This window comes from Apus apus, chromosome 15 (genome assembly GCF_020740795.1).
Source record: "Apus apus isolate bApuApu2 chromosome 15, bApuApu2.pri.cur, whole genome shotgun sequence".
NCBI classification, from domain to species: domain Eukaryota; kingdom Metazoa; phylum Chordata; class Aves; order Apodiformes; family Apodidae; genus Apus; species Apus apus.
This window is the reverse complement of record NC_067296.1, coordinates 13,656,112-13,674,182: the sequence shown is the minus strand read 5'-3', so window position 1 is coordinate 13,674,182 and position 18,071 is coordinate 13,656,112. Positions and strand designations below refer to the sequence as shown.

The 18,071-nt window shown below is 54.8% G+C and overlaps 2 protein-coding genes and 1 pseudogene across 2 annotated transcripts; 2 read left to right on the top strand and 1 right to left on the bottom strand.

The window, feature by feature from the left end:
* Positions 1-712: 712 nt before the first annotated feature.
* On the top strand, positions 713-8,369 carry SRMS (src-related kinase lacking C-terminal regulatory tyrosine and N-terminal myristylation sites). Its single transcript, XM_051633042.1, has 8 exons — positions 713-1,089; positions 3,132-3,253; positions 4,076-4,242; positions 5,156-5,294; positions 5,723-5,881; positions 6,888-7,069; positions 7,233-7,389; positions 7,760-8,369. The coding sequence occupies exons 1-8, from the start codon at positions 734-736 to the stop codon at positions 7,951-7,953; spliced, it is 1,476 nt and encodes a 491-aa protein (XP_051489002.1). The 5' UTR covers positions 713-733; the 3' UTR covers positions 7,954-8,369.
* A 3,838-nt stretch (positions 8,370-12,207) lies between these two features.
* On the top strand, positions 12,208-15,267 carry PPDPF (pancreatic progenitor cell differentiation and proliferation factor). Its single transcript, XM_051633043.1, has 5 exons — positions 12,208-12,363; positions 13,440-13,529; positions 14,358-14,435; positions 14,611-14,707; positions 14,896-15,267. Exons 2-5 carry the CDS (start codon positions 13,475-13,477, stop codon positions 15,005-15,007), a joined length of 342 nt encoding a protein of 113 aa, XP_051489003.1. The 5' UTR covers positions 12,208-12,363; positions 13,440-13,474; the 3' UTR covers positions 15,008-15,267.
* Positions 15,268-16,727: 1,460 nt separating this feature from the next.
* LOC127391115 (NADH-ubiquinone oxidoreductase chain 2-like) lies at positions 16,728-17,389 on the bottom strand (annotated as a pseudogene).
* Positions 17,390-18,071: the final 682 nt, after the last annotated feature.

Here is an 18,071-nt window from a genome sequence, read left to right as displayed (position 1 = left end):
TTTCTCACCTGGTGGATCTGGGAAGTGGATTCCCTAGAGATCCTCTGCAATGGGGAATTAGTGGGAGAAGGCAAATGCTTTTGGCAGGGTCACCCTGGGAGGTCATTGCAGGCCAAAAGGAAAAAGGATCTTGTGTTATAAACCCCCCAATATCCATCCAGCAAATATCCAGACCACTTCAGACCTCTTCTAAGGTTTTTCCTTAATTCTGTTTCAACTCTTGTACATTTGTGGATGCAATTATTTTCCTATGGAAAAACAAATACCCTCCCACACAAGAGAGATCAAGACTAGTAAGTGGAGTCAGCCACTTGTCAGAAGAGCTGCTTGAAGAACAGAGAGCTGTGTTTATTGGTGCTCTGGCAAGGAGCAGGAGAGCACACTCTAAAATAATAATTAAGGGGAGGGGGGGGAAAGAAAGCTGTTCTGCTTCTTCGAGAGCGACGAGCCTGGCTCCAGCTGTGCCTGTCTCCCAGATGTGCCCGTGGGTCTGAGCGCAGGACTCCTGCCTGCAGACTCATCCCACCTGCAGACTTGTCCCACCAGACCAACCAGTTTCACTTTCAGAAATAGGAAGTTCCCCGGGGAGGGCCGCTGAGCGCCCAGACGCGCGCGAGGGAGGCGGGCAGGCAGCGTGAGCGGCCCGGCTGGCGGCATGAGCCCCGCCAAGCTCCTGTCCCCGGCCTCCAGGGGCTCGGTGGCATAGCCCACCCGGCCACCACCTCCACTGGGGATGGAGCAGTTTGTCAGGAAGCGTTTGACCTTCCTGACATCCTTCTGGAACAAGCTCCGGCCTCGCTCCGTGACTGAGAGCTGCTCGCTGGGGTATCTTGGTTCCGATTCCGTTTCGCTGCACTCGGAGCCCAACTCCGTTTCCTTCCTCCCCAAGTCCTCTCTCTTCATTGCTTTATACACGTTCACAGCCCGGAGCGCCGAGGAACTGAGCGTGAGCGCAGGGGACAAACTGCGTGTCCTCAGAGAAGAAGGGGAGTATGTCTTTGCCCGGAGGCTGCTGGGGGAGCCAGCCATGGGCTACGTTCCTGCTGCCTATGTGGCCAACCTCAGCCAGGGCACCTCTACGCACCAGCCGTAAGTATCCCAGGCTCCAGACCCACAGGGGGATGGAGGCTGGACTGGGGTCGTCCAGGGAAAGGCAGAGCTGATGGTGGGGAGCATGAGCTCCTTGTCCTTTGCCATTATCATCAGTGGTGGTGGGATCAAGGAAGGACCTTCCCTCCCCTGGGCATCCCTGCCATGGAGCTCCTGCAGCTCACAGTGGTGGGGTGGAGGTATCCAGCGCAGTAAGTAAGGGTTGGGGGATGTGGCAGGGGGCTGAGGTGCTGGTCCCCCTTTCCAGGTGCATCACCCTCACACAGGACAGGGTGGCTCCAGGATGGGATGTGGTGTGACTCTGTACATGCATGCAGCTACGGTGCTGAGTAAACGGGCTCTAGCTTGTTCCTGTTCCTCTCACTCTCTCCCTGCATAAAACGGGAGGCAGCAGGGAAGGAGCTGGGAAGCTCCTGCCTGAGTCCTGCCAGCTCCAAAAAGCCTAGGAGTGAGGGAAGAAGCAGTTTGGATTGGGACCTGCTGAGAGGCCCAGAGCTCTGTAGGGCCAAGCAGTGTCTCTGCTGCTGCCATCGGGCTTCTGCTGATCCTGGGCTGGGGGCTCCCTCCCTGTCAGTGCCTCTCCCATCTGATGTGGAGATTGATGCCTCAGCCTCGTCTCAGCTGGGGAAAGCCCAGGCAAACCCTTGCATAAGGCATCCTGGTCCCAACATGCCAGGCAAAGCGCCCGGAGACACGGCTGCTCCTTCCGTGCCAGGCTCTGAGTCACGGCGGTGATGGGAAGTGAAGGGGCAGGTGGGATGGCAGAACCTCTGGGGCTCACCCTGCACTGTCCGGGCACAGGGGGAAAGGAAAGGAGTGGGGGGAGCCTGGGCAGGGCCCTAATGTGTAGGGGCAGCTATTGCAGCCGGTGGGATAGGAGCGATCCCCAAATCCCTCCCTGAGTGTGCGTTGGAGAAAAGCAGATCCAGTCTGCTTTGGACCGTGCTGGGACCACACTGGTGAGGACAGTGGGGTCTGCTTGTTGCTTTAGTCCTGTTGCACAAACCAGTTGGGCAGGTGACAGCCGAGTGTGTGTGTCAGCGTGTGCACAGCCCCTTCACAGCCCCAGGACAGAGGTGAGGGCGATGCCGTGCTTGGTATCACATGTGCCCAGCGTGGCCACTGGAGCAAGCAGGGAGCACACAGACTCCAGGGAGCCGCCGGTTGGAGCTGGTTGGTAATTTGTTCAGCCTTGTCACCCCATCAGGTGTAATTTCCTGCACGGCTGCTCAGACGCTGGCAATCCCAGTGAATGATGAAACCTTCAGCTTCACACGTCCTGGCTGTGTCAGGCTGGGTGAAACCTCCTCTTCCCCAGTCAGCCAACCTGCCGGTTCTTGCTGGAGATCTGGTGACGAATCTTGGTGCTGGTCAGGCACGGGAGCAGGGCTGGGCTGGGTCCTGCATCCTGCTTGGTGCTGCTGAGGTCCCCAAGCTGCGCTGCCGTGTCTAGAAGCAAGAAAGGGCAATCCCCTGGGATATTTTTATCAATGTGATTTGCTCGTGGGCTCTGAGAGCTGGTTGTGTCAAGAACCAGCTGCAGGGCAAGAAGTGTAAAGTGATCCTGTGCCTGTAGCTGTTGCTCTCCTGGCAGGACGTGTGAGTGCAACATCCCCCAGAGCATCTTCCAGGCAGCACCGGGTGGTTGCTGTTTTATTTACCTCTGGCTGCCCTGAGCCACGGGTGTGAACTTCCTGATTTTGGGATGGAGCTGAGATCTGGCCAGGTTGATATGGCAGTGACCAGACACTGCTGGAAGAAATGATTTACAGTTAGCGAGTTGCAATAAAATGCACCAAGTGCCTGCAAAACCAATGCAATGAAGCAGCCCCGAGGCAGGCTGGCAGTGGGGTGGTGGCAGCCGTGTTCAGAGGCTCTGAGCCATGAGTTGGCCATCACACTGCTCCTTCAGGGTGAGCAAATGGTGTGAGGGAGCTGCTCTCCACTCCCTGGGCTGGACACGTTCCCATCCATCCACCATCTTTTTGCCCCGCACTAACCCCCCTGCTCTGCCCCCGCAGCTGGTACTTCAGCAAGATCAGTAGAAATGAAGCAGAGCAGCTTCTCCTGTCACCTCCCAACCAACATGGCTCCTTCCTCATCCGTGACAGTGAGAGCAGCAAGGGCGAGTACTCTCTCTCAGGTAATTTTTGTGGCAATTATCCAGAGAAAATGAGCAGAGGGAAAGGAATCAGGCTGCTCCTTAGGGGCAGCTCCTGGCTTGGTTAGCACAGGGTGAAAAACATGGAAATATGTTTAAAGCACTTTACAGCATCTTGTTAAGGTGAATTGACCACTTACTAAAAGCAGGGGGAAAGCTAATAGATGAAGGTACAAATTGCTGAATTATGGTGGCAAAGGAAAGTATGTTGCTCTTGTTCAGGGTATGAAAGCCATAAACAATTCACAGTGGCTTAATGATGGTTTTGTGGCACTAACTCCCAGGATTTCATTCCAATGGCTTTTGTCATCTGAGGTTGTCTAAAAATATGCTGCTGCTCCAGATCACCAGGGCCTGGACTGGTACCACCTACAGAAATCTGAATTCAGGGTTTCTGGACCAACCAACGCTGTTATGATCTGGTTCAATCCACCTAAAAACAACCTCAAGAAATTCATAGTAAATGCTGCATCTCACCTACTGCTCCTGCTGGTTTATTCACCTCCAGCAGCAAGGAGCTCTGCCACTCTCCACGCAGTTCATTTGTGTGGGAAATTATCCCTGCTAACGAAGCATCACCTCTCTGGTCCAAACGAGCCCCACTGACCCATGGCCAGGAGTTGCCTGAACTGGGAGGTGGGAGCAAAGGCGGTGATGGGGAGTGGGGTGTTATGTCCCAGGGGCAATTTGAGTGGCTTTTGGGGGGGGAATTAATAGCCTGGGTGCCTGGAAGGTGGGAAGCAGGGAGGTGGGAAGGATCTGATGATTGCATGAGCTGAGTTTTCCCCTTGGGCTTCCTCACAGTGCGCAACCACACCAAGGTCAGCCACTTCCGAATCTGCAAGAGCCCCAGGGGCAGCTTCTACATACAGAAGGGACATCCCTTCCCAGACATGGAGGAGCTCCTTGCCTTCTACACCAAGCACTGGAAGGTCATCCAGAGCCCCTTGCTGCAGCCCTGCAGCCCCGCGGTGCGTACCCCAACGGCACGGCTCGGCCAAGCTCCCAAGGATGGCCAGGGTGGGAAAAGTGACAAGAGAAATTAAGGAAAAACAGGAATTCTCAGTCTATCCACTTGGGATTTGAGCTTTATGGAACTAAATTTAAAGTACACCATTAGTACAGCTCCCAGCATCACCTTTTATCAGCCATGTTAATGCCAGGCATGGCATTTATATATATATAAATATTTTTGTCCAGGCTTTTCCAAATTCTCTCCTCCATCTCAAAGACTAGAAACCTGTTACAAATCCCTTCAAAACTGAAGCTGGAAATACCTGTGCTTCCAATTTTTTTTCCAGAGTGTAACAAGACCATATTGCTTCTATATAGTTTCCATGCCAATTAGTGTGGCACTCATCAATCCCATTAGAGTATTAATCCCAAATTGCCAACTCATTTCCTGATTAAAATTGCATTCACTGATTATTACTTAGAAGTAGCAATTAAACGTGAATAATTTGAGAGAGAAATTGAAAGGCTTAAGGTAAAAGAAATACTGAGCTGAAGCCTAAATTAGCCCTAATATGTAATAATATTAATTTACTTGTTGATATTTATTGGTGGAAATGAAGAATAGCCACCCTTGAGGTCTGAAGAGGAGGGAATTCTGTAGTGTCCAAAAATCTCTCCCCCTGCATATGTTGGCTCCCAGCAGAGGTAACACAGGGGATGCTCCACATGCTTTGTGTCCCCAGTGCACATTCAGCAAAGGGAGAAGCAACACACAGGCTGCAGCACTGGTACAACATGGGTGGTGGAGCTCCACGTTCTGCTCACTCCTCTGTGGCTACCAGACCTTGCTGGGCACCGAGAGCTGGTGCAGGCTCCACCAGCAGGTCCTGCCCAGCTGGCTGGTCCAAGCATGTGGTGCCCATTTCACAGACCCCACCCGAGAGGGACGGCTGGGAGCGCCCACGCTGGGAGTTCACCCTGCGGAGGAAGCTGGGAGAGGGCTACTTCGGAGAGGTGTGGGAAGGGCTGTGGAGGAACACGGTGCCAGTGGCCATCAAGATCATAAAAGGTAGGTGGAGGAGCAGATGTTAACAGTGGCCAGCTGGGTCTCATGTTCGCTGCCATTGTTCACCCCCTTTTGTTTCTTAGTCCTCTTGTTCGCTGTGTCTGTCTAACCAAGTTCTGTTAGGGCCTGGCAAGTAGCCACTGGACTACTTCTGTGGACCCATTTAAGCTTTGGCTGCACCTTTATAAAATGGTTGCATCCAGTGAGTTTGTGATAAGTCATGTCCAAGTCAAGTCATATGGATTTTTGAAAAGTCCTGATGGGATCCAAAGCCCTGTGGAAAACATCTATTGGATGTTTGGGCATGCAGGCACAAACTTTGAGGACAGGAGTGAGGTGGAAAAAGGTCCTCATCCCAGTTGAAGGTACTAACCTCTTGATGTCCACTTGAGAAAGCAGCTCACAAAGGCCATGTTGGTTTTCTCCCCCAGCTGACATGAAGGCAGAAGACTTCACCAAGGAGATTCAGAACCTGAAGCGCCTGAGGCATGAGAAGCTGATCCAGCTGCATGCTGTCTGCTCGCTGGACGAGCCTGTGTACATCATCACTGAGCTCATGCGGAAAGGCAACCTCCACAGCTACCTCAACAGTGAGTTCCTGTGCTGGCACCGTGGGGAGTGGGTTCCTGGAGCTGTGCTGCTCAGTGAATGCTTTCTTTGTCCCAGAATAGCCCCACGAGCCTGAGGGGGGACCCTCAGAGCAGAAGCCTGGTTTTGGTCCTCTTCAGATCAGTGCTAATGCAGAGCAATCAATGGGTGCCTGGTGGAGATAACCACTGGGTGACCTCAAGACCCAAAGACACAGTCTGCTGTGATTCTTTTGGTGTCCATGTGGATTGGGTCCATATCAGTCCCAGGGACTGGAGCTCAGGCTAGGAGCCCAAGCATGTCAGTAGGGACCTTCATCCCTCCTTCTTCACTCACTAGCTGCCGGTGGGAGTCTGCCAGCTCCAGTACACAGAAATCCTGCTGCTGTGTTTGGGCAGCTCTGCCTTTGATAGGAATGACATGACCAAGCCTCCCCCTAGGCCCACCAGCATGGGTCTGGACATGTGCAGAGCTAGTAACAGGCTGTGGTCCACTCATCACCTGGCTGTCAGTTTATTTTTCTTGGCCTGTACTTTCCTGACACATTAAACAGTCCTGAAGGGAAACAAGACAAACAGCTCCCACCAAGACCTGTTTTTCTACTAGGTATACCCCCTCCTCCTCCTCTACACTGGCCTCATTTATGGCTGGGACTCCAGCAGCATTTGGTGCCAGAGGAGCTGGAGCTTGCAGGTAGGACAGGTTAAGAGGCCTGCCAGGAGATGTGCATGGTAGAAGGTCACCTATAGCTTCAAATGAGCCACGGACATCTGTGTCCTTGCTGCAGCACAGGGCACTCTTTAGAGTTCAGCTCAGTCCTGTTCCTGAGAAGCATATGGCTGTGCTGAACTTCTCATGTGGCACAGCCAGGATGGTTAGGCAGGACCCGATTCAAGGTTTTTCATATTCCCCTGGTTCCATGTTGCCAGCACAAGGTTTCCTTCCAAACCAGAATACACAAAAACATTGCTAGATTGCCTCCAACACTTGGATTGTTTGGGATAACAGGTCCTGAAGGGAAGTCCTTGGGCACCTCCCACCTGCTCAACATTGCCTGCCAAGTAGCAGATGGGATGAGGTACCTGGAGGAGAAGCACATTGTCCACCGGGACCTGGCAGCCAGAAACATACTGGTGGGAGAGGAACTCACCTGCAAAATTGCTGATTTTGGACTTGCTCGTCTCCTCAAGGTTGGTCAGCAGGATGCTGTGGTCCCTCCCATCACCCCAGGCCACCAAGCTGCCCTGTCCTGCAGCTGTCTCCTTTCCCAGCCTGTTGCCCCAGCAAAGCCCCCAAAGCAGCAGCTATGCTCATCAGACCATCCCTCATGGCCCATCTCCCATTACTTTTCAGGATGACATTTATTCCACCAGCAGCAGCACCAAAATCCCAGTGAAGTGGACAGCCCCAGAGGCCGCCAACTACCGCACCTACTCCCTCAAGTCTGATGTCTGGTCCTACGGGATTCTGCTCTATGAAGTCTTCACGTATGGTCAGATCCCATACGAAGGTAGGGCTGCCAACCCCCTCCAGTGCTGCTCTGTCCGCACACTGGGCAGCTTGCCCACGGTGCCCAAAAGCCAACATGTCACAGATTGTCATATTGTCCCTTCCACAATGGATCTAGAAGGAGCTCCAAGAGCATGAGCAGGTTGTTGTCTACTTTGAGGATTGCTTAGAGGGATTTTCAGTGATTGTAGACAGGGCGCAGGAGCTGGGAGTGGGAAGGTGGTATGAGCTGGATGATCTCCCACAGCCTCTCCTGTACCAGCCCCATGGCAGAGAGACACCATTTCACAGCAGTGGCAGTCGACATTTTGGCCCTTTACAGCAGTACCTTCAGGGCATCAGACTGAGGGGCATCTTCTTCTCCCTCACAGGAATGACGAACCAAGAAACCGTACGGCAAATCACCAGGGGCTACCGCCTTCCCCGGCCCAGCTCCTGCCCACCCGAGATCTACAGCATCATGCTGGAGTGCTGGAATGGCAACACAGAGGAGCGTCCCACCTTCCTGGCCCTGCGGGAGAAGCTGGGCTTCATTTACAGACGGCTGCTCAGCTCCCTCTCCTGAGGGACCCCTTCCCACCATCCTTCCTGCACAAGCTCCTCCAGGCCAACTCTTGCCAAGTGGCTCCTTCCTTCCGGTTTGCCCTCTGACAGGGCTTCAAAGAATGCACATCCTCCCCTCCCTCCCCCAGAAAACAGCCCGTGGTCCCTCTGTCAGGATGCAGGGAGGTGGCCAAGGTGGCCAAGGGAAAAGGCAACAGGTGGGGAGCTCATTGCTGGCACTTGGCTGTGGAGCAGTCTGGAAGAGCCCCGTGGTAGTGAAGGCAGCACCCAGAGTTTACATCTTCATGTAGGGTGGGAGGTCCCTGCCGCTCCCCACGCCGACGTGAAGGTTTGCAGTTTGTGTTCAGTTGTGGCTCTGCTTGATTTTTCTTGTAGTGTGTGTCCAATGTATTTATCAATAAAACGTGTGCATCCATCCTCCTGAATCCTTGCAGGGCATCCCTGTACAGCAGTACAGGAGGGCCTTGAGCCTCTGGTCTCCCTAAAGCTGACGGGAGCATTTGCTCTGGCCAAGCACCTTCTCCTCCCCGCAGTAAGCAGTCCCCAAGGCCAGGCTGTCCTTGGCAGTGGTGGAAGGACTCATTGAAGAGCAGCACCAGGAGCAGAGCCAAGGCCCTGGGCAGGCAGTGTCCCCAGAGCTGGCCCCAGCAGGGCTGCTCCAGCCCTGACACGCTCGGGGCACTGGTGATGGGAGCATGACCTCAACTGCCACCTCGCCCAGCTGGGACTGCCTGGGTTTAGGTTTCCTCCTGACAAGCCCTTTGTGCCTGTCTGCAGGAGGGGGGTGACCGGTGGGACCGAAACCACGGCTGGGCTGGGACAGCTAAAGATAAGAAAGCGTAGGCACCCCCTCCCAGGCCTGAGCAGCGCCCGTGCTGTGCAAACCAGCAGCGACCAGTCTGGCTGTTAATTGAGCAAGTCTGTGCGCAGGAGGGGCCTGGCAAGGGGAGGTGGGAATGTGGTTTTGGGGTGTGATAAATTCTGGTCCGGCCACACGTCCTCTGAAGCTTGAGCAAGGACAAGGCGGTTGCTGAGCCCTGCGGAGCTGCGTCCATGCCCTGGGAAGGTGGCAGCTCCAGGCTGGAGTCTTCCCAAGCTAGAAAAATCAACAGGTTGGGTTTGGACGTGGTTGCAAGAGGAAACCCAAAGTGTTTTGCAGCCTGAGCAAACACGCAAGCAGAGAACACACCCGTGCACAGCTCAGGTCCTCTCCTACAAGGAAGTAAAGACCAAAGCTGTGTCCAGCAGGTGATGGATTTATTGCACACTGAGAAAGGGCTGGGACAATGGGCTGCAGGGACAATTGGCTGCAGGCATGGCAGGGCTGCTGCACCTATAAAGATCTTAAATGTCCAGGTCTGGCTGCCACCAGATGGAGCTAAAAAAATGAAGCAGGAAGAGAAGAGAGTGCCTGGGGTGAGCGAGGTGGTGGGACAGGTGGTGGGAGCATGGCTGGGGTTCCCTCAAGAAGGCAGTGGGGCTGCAGGCAGCTGGGCTCCCTCCTGCCTGCACTGGTCTGGTCACAGAGGTGGCCCCAGAGCAGCTCATGCTGCTGCAGCCACGCCAGGATGGGTGCTGTGGAGGGGGGATGTGGGGACACGGGCAGAGCTCGTGCTGCCCACAGCAGCTTTCCCTTCCTCCTCCAAAGCCCATCCAGTGCTTGAGTTTGCCTGTCAGCACACTCTGCTGGGCTTTGGCATTTCTCTGAGCAAATCCTGGCTTTCTAAAAGTAGACTGTTTTCTAGAAATTGTGGGGGAGCCCAGATTTTCTCACCTTCTCCCAGGATCAGCGTGGGTTGGGCACTGCAGCTCCCTTCCCCAAAAGTGAGGCCACTATGAGGAGTGGGCTCTTCCCAGAATCCATCCCATGAAGGCAGAGCTGCCAGGGCCTCAGTCCTTTCCAAACCCCTCTGACATGGGCATTGCAAACACTGTTGTTAAAGGCATTTGGTTGCTCTGGTTTCAGCCTGGCATGTGCCCCCATTTGCGGCCTCAACTTGACCGAGTGGCATTTGAAAACAGCATCAGGCTGAAGCCACGTGTCCCAGCTGCACAGTCTGCTTCTATTTTTAAGGTCCCACATTGGTCGGTGAAGGGGGAGGGGGAAGCAAAGCTGCTGGAGGGGAAAAATAACAAAATATTAAAAAAAAAATAATTAAAAATTCCCCAAGCAGCAGGAGGCAGGGAATAAAAGGAAATATTTAACTATTTCTCATGCTGGGGCTGCTGTGAAAGCTGCTCAGGCACAGTGGGGTGGCACAAGGGCTGCTGCAAGGGCCGAGAGCCAGCAGAAAGCACCAGCTATTTTTCATTTTTTTCCCCCAAATATGTGAGTTAATCATCAGACAAAACACAGTGTCTGGTCAAGCAGTCAAGCAGAGGAGGGGATGTCTGTCCCTCAGGAGGTGGGTGCTTGTGCAGCAAAGAAAAAGGGGATGCTTAGGGAGGGGGGTGATATGAAGAGCCCTTTGGTTGCCCAGTGAACCCCTTGCTGGACCACCACAGCGGGCAGCACAATGCCCCAGCACACTGGAAATCAGCTGGAAACTGCAGTGGGGGTGGAAAGAGCACAAAAATAAACGGGCTGGGCTGTCAGATGCTTTTTCTAAACATGACCGAGAGCCACCACGGGGCAAGAAAGGCCCCACAAACCCCAGGCACCCAAAACAGCTGAGGTGCTGCCTTTGCTCCCCAACCATGCCACGGAGCTGTGGCCAGGCTCTCCCTGCTCCTTAACCCCCCAGCAGAGTAGCAGACTTTACTGGCATTCAGAAAAATTCCCTTTAATTCAGCAGAGCTTTTTCAGGCAGTTTTTCCCTGCTGGGCAGCAACCACTGGCATCAGGGCAGCCACTCACTGAAGCCATCCCTGCTGCAAACCCAACCCACCTTGCAGCAATGTGGGAATGAGCTTCATCTCCATGCAGTGTCCCAAGATGGGATGGAGGAGCATTGATGTGCTGGTGGCATCGCAGATCACCCAGAGCTGGTGCCTTTGCTCTGCCACAGCCTCCCCGCGGTGCCTGAGGACAGTTGCTGGGTTTTACCCTCCACAATCACAAGACCAACAAGCAAATACAGCAATGTTGACTTTACCTTTGTGTGTCCACACTTCAATCTGCAGCCCTGTGGTGCCAAGGGTTTCCCTGAACCTGCCTGGGCTGGTTTCCTGGGAGCACAGGGGCTGTGCAGGGGGAAGGTGCCTGTCCCGGTGGTGATGGCAGGAGCATTGCCTCTGTGCCACGGGCCAGGCTGGGGGATCTGGGGACATGGGTCACCCAATGTCCCCATGCCAAGGGGGCACACAGCCCCAAGGGCAGCTCGGCCTGTTTTGCAGCCACAGGAGCTGCGTGTGGAGATCGATGTCCTGGAGCAACCCAGAGCTGCCTCTTCCGCAGCTGGCTGCTCATCCCTGGTGCTTAATGAGTAAGCTCCAGCTCAATAACAAAAATCAGAGGCTGGGGGAAGGAATGAGCCCTACTGCATGAAGAGCTTGTGCCAGGCTGGGATATGAGCTCTCTCCAAACCCTAAAATGCCTAAAGCATCACTCCCAAAAATACTGTTTCCCACTGCTGGTCCCAAACTGCAGGTTTTTATTGCAAACCCTCAGAGTGGAGAGCCACAGCACTCTGCCCTCAAGTATTAATTTGGTAGAGGCAATAAATGACTAACATTATAGTGCAGCAAATAAACCACCTTTGTGGACACACCGTGAGGCTCCTGCGTCTCCCCAGGGGGCTGTGTTGACACTTACAGAGTGGATACACTTTGCTTTTCTCAACCTCATGTCTATTCCAGACAGGAAGCAGTTTTCTGGGAAGTTTCTGTTTTCCCGTGGGGTGGGTACAGCACCACCTCTGCTCCCCGGGGGCTCCTACGGCTGGTTTCTGCAGCAGCCTCTGTGTCCCTTATACTCAAACATGGAGGCATTGTGGTGTGAGGGGTACTCAGACCTCGCCGCAAGTTTTTTCCTCTAAAACACAGGACGCACCCCACGAACTGATACAGCCCTGCCAGCTCGGAATCCCTCCAAGTCCCTATTTATTTATTTCTTCATTTATAGGATAATTACAAAGCCCCCCCCCCCCCCCCCCCCCCCCCACCATCGATGCTGAACTCAGAGCCCGACGCCGCGCACACGTGGCCCGCGCGGGCCCCGCCCCTCGCAGGGGAAAGGGGGCGTGTCCGGCCTCTCCCCCTCCTTCGATTGGCTGGGGTGGTTTGGGGGCGTGGCCAGAAGGGATATAAGGCGGGGCGCGGCGGCGGGGCGGGCAGCGCCGCGGCCCAGGCCGTGCGGTGCGAGCGGGCGGTTCCGGCCCTTCCTTCCCTTCCCTTCCTCCCCCGGGCGGTGCCGCCGCCGAGCGGCCCTAGTGCCCGCCCGCCCCCCCGACCCACCCGCCGCCCAGCCCAGGTGCGATGCGACCGGGAGAGCAGCCCCCGCCTGCGAGCGAGGGATGCGGGGATGGCGCTGGGGGTTAGGGGGGAGGGGGTTCGGTTTGGAAAGGGGGGGGGGGGGCGGCAAAGCTGCGGGGAGTCTCTTTGGGGGTTTCGGTTGGTGGGGAAACGGCGCCGTTGTCCCCGTTGCTCTGCTGAGGGTCTCTGTGTTGACGGGAGGTGAGGACGCTTTGTAGCAGCGGGGGGGGCTTTGGGCAGGGGCTGGGGAGGACCTGGGGGCTCGGGGGGTCCCGGCTCACAGCCCGGGCCGGTCCGTGGGGCGGCAACGGGGTCTCGGAGCCCTGCAGACCCGGGGACCTGCGGTTTGTGCTGGCAAGTGGCAGCTTTGGCTGGCTCAGCCTTTTTTTTTTTGAGCTTTCGGACAAGAAGGGACCAGCCTGTGGGGCCCGGGGAGAGTCAGCGTCGTAGCAGGGTGTTGCTTTGGATCGGGAGAAGAATGTTTCCCCAGCTCAGAACTGGGCACGTTGTGGGCCAGGGAGGGTAATTCTCTTGCCCGTGCTGGAAGCTGAGGCTGCAGGAGAGGGGCCGTGCTGTGCGTGAGGGTGCGGGGCTGCCAGGTTTGCCGACAGGCTGGGGCTGGATCCCTTTGCAGGAAAACCCTCGGCATGTGCCCCGGGCTAAACTCTCCTCTTACTCCTTAAGCAACCTCGGCTCGGGATGTCGAAACTTCAAGTGGGAGGGGAGCTAGAATTCTGCAAGGGAACAAAACACGGGGGCCGGGGGGGGGGCTGGGGGAAGGTGCTGTGCAGACTTGCCAGGCCTGTGCTCTGGGCAAGCAGCTGCTTTCCAGGGCTCTGCACGTAGCTCTTGGCTCTACAGCTGCGGATTTAAACCCTGTTGTAGCACCTTGAGCTCTAACCTCTGTGCCCACTGTGGAGGTTCACATCTCCAGACCCTTCAGAAGTCACACTGGAACCATTCAGACTTCTGCAGCTTTCTCTTGCAGGGGTTTAGGTCGAGCCCTGGGTGGGTGGGGGCTGCGGGGGCCCCCCTGAGGCCCCTCTGCAATGACAGCTGCCTCTTTGCTCCCAGGTTTTACATCTGCACAAGAACCAAGCTTGAGAACCATGGCATCCATCCCATCCAGCGGCTCGCTCATGGCGACACACAACTACTACAGAAGTAAGGGCATGGGTCTGGGGGGGTGGGCAGGACACTCATCCAGGCTTGAGGGGATGTGGTTGCAGCAGAGGTGAAGCTGAGCCTAGCTGTGAGGCTTTAGCTGCAGTCCCAGGGAGAGCTGGCAGGCTCCTTGGTGAAAAAGGGTGGAAAACCATCCTTCCTGCTGCTTGGGCCCTCCTTTGGGCCACCACAGCCCCTGCCCAGCGGTACCAGCTGGTGGTGGGGTCTTGCAGACTCCTTCACTACTTGTTAAGGTTGTAAGTGAGAGGAAGTGACAGCTTCAAATGCACCTTGCAGTGTCACTGTGGAAATGAGTTGCAGAACTAGTCTGGGCCGTGGCAGCTACTGGTACATCTCCACAGGAGAGACTTTCTGGTTTAATGGATTCCCCCAGCCAGAGGGAATTCAGGTGTTCCCTTTGAACTGAAAGCAGTAACAGGCTTCTAGCAGTTGGCCTAAAACTGCATGGATTATATGCAGGAATCTGCCTCCTCTTGGCCTCAAGTCATCTGCAAAGGCCTCCCAAGTGTTGCATACAGATGCAAAGCCATTAAATAATGTCCTCGGGCTTGCAAGTGTTTTCCTACAGAGGTGTTCAGGTGCATTTCTGCTGCCTGCTCTTGGCCAGCTTGTAATCTCACCAGTATTTCCTTCCTCATGGTTTGTTTTTTTTATGGATTTGCCACTAAAGCTGGGCAAGTTCAGGAACAAGGTAGTGCTGAGCCTGAGCTGGGTCACCCCAGGGAGAGCCACACCAAGGCTGTGCTCTGCTTTTCATGGCACAGCTGAGGCTTGGTGGTGGGTCTGATGACCATGGTTTCTCCACAGGACGCCTGAGTTCCACCTCCAGCAACAGCTCCTGCGGCAGCTCGGAGTATTCTGGGGAGGTCATCCCCCACCCCCCGGGTGAGTGCTGCCTGTCCTGGATTGGGACTGGGCAGGGGGACTCTGCTCCCTGCCCCTCCACAGCAAGTCTCACTGGAGGTGGCCCAGCCTCTCCTGTGGGATGAGAATGGGGTGGTAGTGGTGCTGCCGGGGTCGTGCTGACCTGGACTTTTCCCTGGCACTTGCTGTTCCCCAGGCCTGCCCAAGTCTGACCCCGGCCACTGGTGGGCCAGCTTCTTCTTTGGGAAGACGACTCACCCAGCCATGACAACCGTGTCAGAGTCCCCTGAGAGGTGAGTGCTTTCCTTGGTTGAGGTGATTTGGGTGGACTAGGGGGGGGAACATCCCTGCTGTGTCCCCTGAGGTACCTCCTGACCCAACGGGTGACACCTCCGTGCCCTCCCTGCCTCCTTTGCTGCGGGGGGATGAACACAAGATCGCCTTGCTCTCCCTCTGACCCTTTCTCTGCTCTGTCTTGCAGCTTGGGAGCTCTGCGGGTGACCACAGGACCGATGGCATGTGGCTTGGTGCCAGCCCCGGGGGCAGGACGGAGGCGCCACGCCAGCGAGCCCAGCTCTGGGCCCTCAGCATGAGCGGGTCGGCGGCTGCTCCCCAGCCCGGCGGGCACGGCCCCTTCCCCCCCCCCACCCCCCGTAGAGTAGGCAGGCTGCTCCGAGGCAAAGGTGCTGCTTGGTAATGACAAAAGTGCCACGACCCCCCCCCCCCAGTGATTCCCACACCAGCCTTTTTACTCTTAATGCAGCAGCGCCCTTTCCACGCAGGCTCGGTAACACGTTTTCTTTACCTTGTACTCGTACAATGGCAATTAATAAAGTCGAGCAGCCTTTTAAAACCCCGTGGGGTGTTCTTCAGGGGAGTTGGGAGGGCAGAGGGGTGCTGCCCATGTCGGTGGGGACACAGCAGGGTCCAGTAATGCTGGGTGGCTCCGTAGTGACTCACCAGTACCTGCCTGTGTGGTTTGCGTGTGAGCAGGATCCTGCTGGGCTGCAGGGATGCTGCAAACACCTCCCCCCGCCCTTTCCTCCTTAACTTGGCTGCACAGCCTGTCCCTGCTGGCACTGAACTATCCCGGGCACATCCCTGCCTCTGGGGCATTGGTGCCTCAAAGGGGAGAGTCTTGTGTCTGAGCCTGAGATGGGTCTGTTGGGGTGAGGGAAGGATTTGGGTGTGGATTTGGGTGCCCTCTGTACCCAATGGAGAGAGGACAATTGCTCAGGGCTTGCATTTTGTGTGTCTGTTGTTAGTCAGGAGCTTGTGGAGTGGATGGCAGCTCATGGGGTGCACTGGGCTGGGCAGCCCAGTGGTGTTTTGGCTGATTTTTTTGCCTTGGTCAACTTGGCTGTTTGGCCCATCTGTGATTGGCCTGCTGGCTGGGCAGTGCTGCACATAAAGCACAGAAAACAAAAGAGTGTGCAGGTACCTGCATGCAAGGAGGGCAAGGTCTCTGTGCCTGCTAGACGCAAACAAACCCCTGGCAGATGTGGACTTAAAAGATGCCAAATCTGGCTCTGGTTTGGCTTCAGTCCCAGCATGAGACATGGGCCAGTCCCTGCACGCAGCAGGCACTGCAGCCCTGGTGGCAGCTGTGGGACTCCAGAGAGGTGACTTTGTACCATCCCATACAGGGCAAAGGGCAAAGCTGTGTGCAGGCAGCTGCCTGGCTGGGGAGCAGGGTGGGGGGGGTGTCAGCCGCTCTGCTTCTTGTCCACGTTGCTGAGGCATCCAGGGTCACTTCCAGCTTCATTTCTTGTTTCTAGTAGGAAAAAGTGTTGTGTAAGCTTTGCTCTGAGCTCAGTCTCCAGGCAGCAGTCCTTGTCCTTGGGCAGAGGGTCTCTGCCCCCACTGTCCCTAGGATCTCTGCTCCCCCCATATGCAAGTGTGTGTATCCAAAGGGAATGGCTGCAGGGTGGCACTGGCTGATAGCAGCAAGCACTGCTCCAGGGGTTTCTCATGCCTTGACAAACCCCTTTGGCTTCTTCTCACCCCCAGGGTGTTCCAGGGGAGCAACAGGGTCTCCCCTGCTGCTGGTTCCCAGCAGAAGCCTCAGATTTTGGAGAGGCAATTAAGGACCAAAATAAGAGCATGCACGATCCAGCTCAGGACCACGTGGCACTGGCTGTGCCTCAGTTTCCCTGCTGATGATGCCAACTCAGCTCTTTCCAAGGAAGGAGTTGGCTAAGGGCTGTGATGGACTTTGAATACACAAATACCAATGGGCAGTTTAAAAAGCCACGTGCTTGTTTTCATGCTCAGCATTAGACTCTGCTTTTGTGCCCTCATGATCAGGTCTGATCAATGGTTTGATTTTGAGATCCCTGGACCCTCCAGTCCAGCCCTGCTGGGAGCATTCACTTCCAGTCCCACTGGCTGCAAAGTACATAGAGCCCCAGGGCCTGAGCTCAGGAGATTTTTCTGTCCCAAAAGGATTTTTTGGACTTGTGTTTGGTTCAGTCCTACTCAGCCCCACAGGGCACTTGATAGGATTGTTATAGTGGTGAGTAAGGTTGGGTTGAGTGAGTGGGATGTTAGGAAAAGGATGGTGATTGGGGGAATTTTATTTCTGTTGACAGGAGTATTGTGGTGGTTAGTGAAGAGCCTTGAAGGACCTCTGGGAATCAGAAGTAGAATGGGACTAGTCCTAGTTTTATTGCAATTTCTTTTGTTAGTAAGGCACATGAAATGAGGTGATTTAGTTGGGTGTTGTCTCATTGTCCTGCAAATCAGGTGTTAACCATGCTTGAGAAAAGTAATAGTGTTGAAGCAGCTGCCTGTGCTAAAAAGTATTTGATTGTGGCCTCAATGGCTCGTGGGGGATGGTGTTTTGAGATGAGAGGGATGATGGCTGGAGTGCTGATTTCTAATTGGTTCAGACTATTATAGCGGCTGCTAGAGATTGTGATAGTTGTCCCTAAGAGTAGGTTTATGGTGAAGATTAGTTTGGAATAAGGGTTCATTAGTAGAGGAAGGAGTTAAACCATCATTTTCAGGCTATAGGCCTAATCCCTTTATTAGCTGACCCTACTAGGAAATAATATAAAGGAAGGATGGAGAGTTTTGATCTCTTTTGTGTAGGTTTGATTCCTACTTTTCTAAGGTTTATTGTTGGGAAATGAGAGGATTGGTGTCCCTCTGTGTTCACTTTTTCATAGTGATGCTTTACATTCAGGCACGGGTCTTTGGGTAAGGAGGAAGGCCCGTGTAGCAGACTGGCATGCTGGTGTGGCAGGGGCACAGGGCTAGGGGCAGTGGGGGAAGTTTTTTTCCTAGGGGCTGGATGAGTTGGTCGCAGTGAAATCACAGGTAGGAGGCACGAATCCATAGCAAGGCTGAGGAGAGTAGCAGGGTTTTTGTAGCTAGGATAATTGGGAGTAGTTGGGTGGGTAGGTTTAGTGAGCTTGGGTTAAGGAACAGAATGGCTGCCATGTGCAGAGCAATAAGAGTATATTGAGATAGACGTTATATTATTTAGCCCAGTATATTCTTACCAGCAGTTACAGGATGGTTTTGTACCCCACTGAGCCTGAGTGGGTTAAGTGCTTTAATTAATGATAGAGCAGAGATGAACAAACACTTCCTAGTCCCTCCGTGCAGTGACACTGCTCACACCCATCTTTGGGGCTGCTTTTTAAAGGATCA

Excerpts from the sequence above, each read along its gene's own strand:
- SRMS (XM_051633042.1), top strand. The coding sequence starts at position 734 with ATGGAGCAGTTTGTCAGGAAGCGTTTGACCTTCCTGACATCCTTCTGG. Across the intron at positions 1,090-3,131 it reads GGCACCTCTACGCACCAGCC|CTGGTACTTCAGCAAGATCA; the intron begins GTAAGTATCCCA and ends CTGCCCCCGCAG. Across the intron at positions 7,070-7,232 it reads GACTTGCTCGTCTCCTCAAG|GATGACATTTATTCCACCAG; the intron begins GTTGGTCAGCAG and ends ATTACTTTTCAG.
- PPDPF (XM_051633043.1), top strand. The coding sequence starts at position 13,475 with ATGGCATCCATCCCATCCAGCGGCTCGCTCATGGCGACACACAACTAC. Across the intron at positions 13,530-14,357 it reads GACACACAACTACTACAGAA|GACGCCTGAGTTCCACCTCC; the intron begins GTAAGGGCATGG and ends GTTTCTCCACAG. Across the intron at positions 14,708-14,895 it reads GTGTCAGAGTCCCCTGAGAG|CTTGGGAGCTCTGCGGGTGA; the intron begins GTGAGTGCTTTC and ends TCTGTCTTGCAG.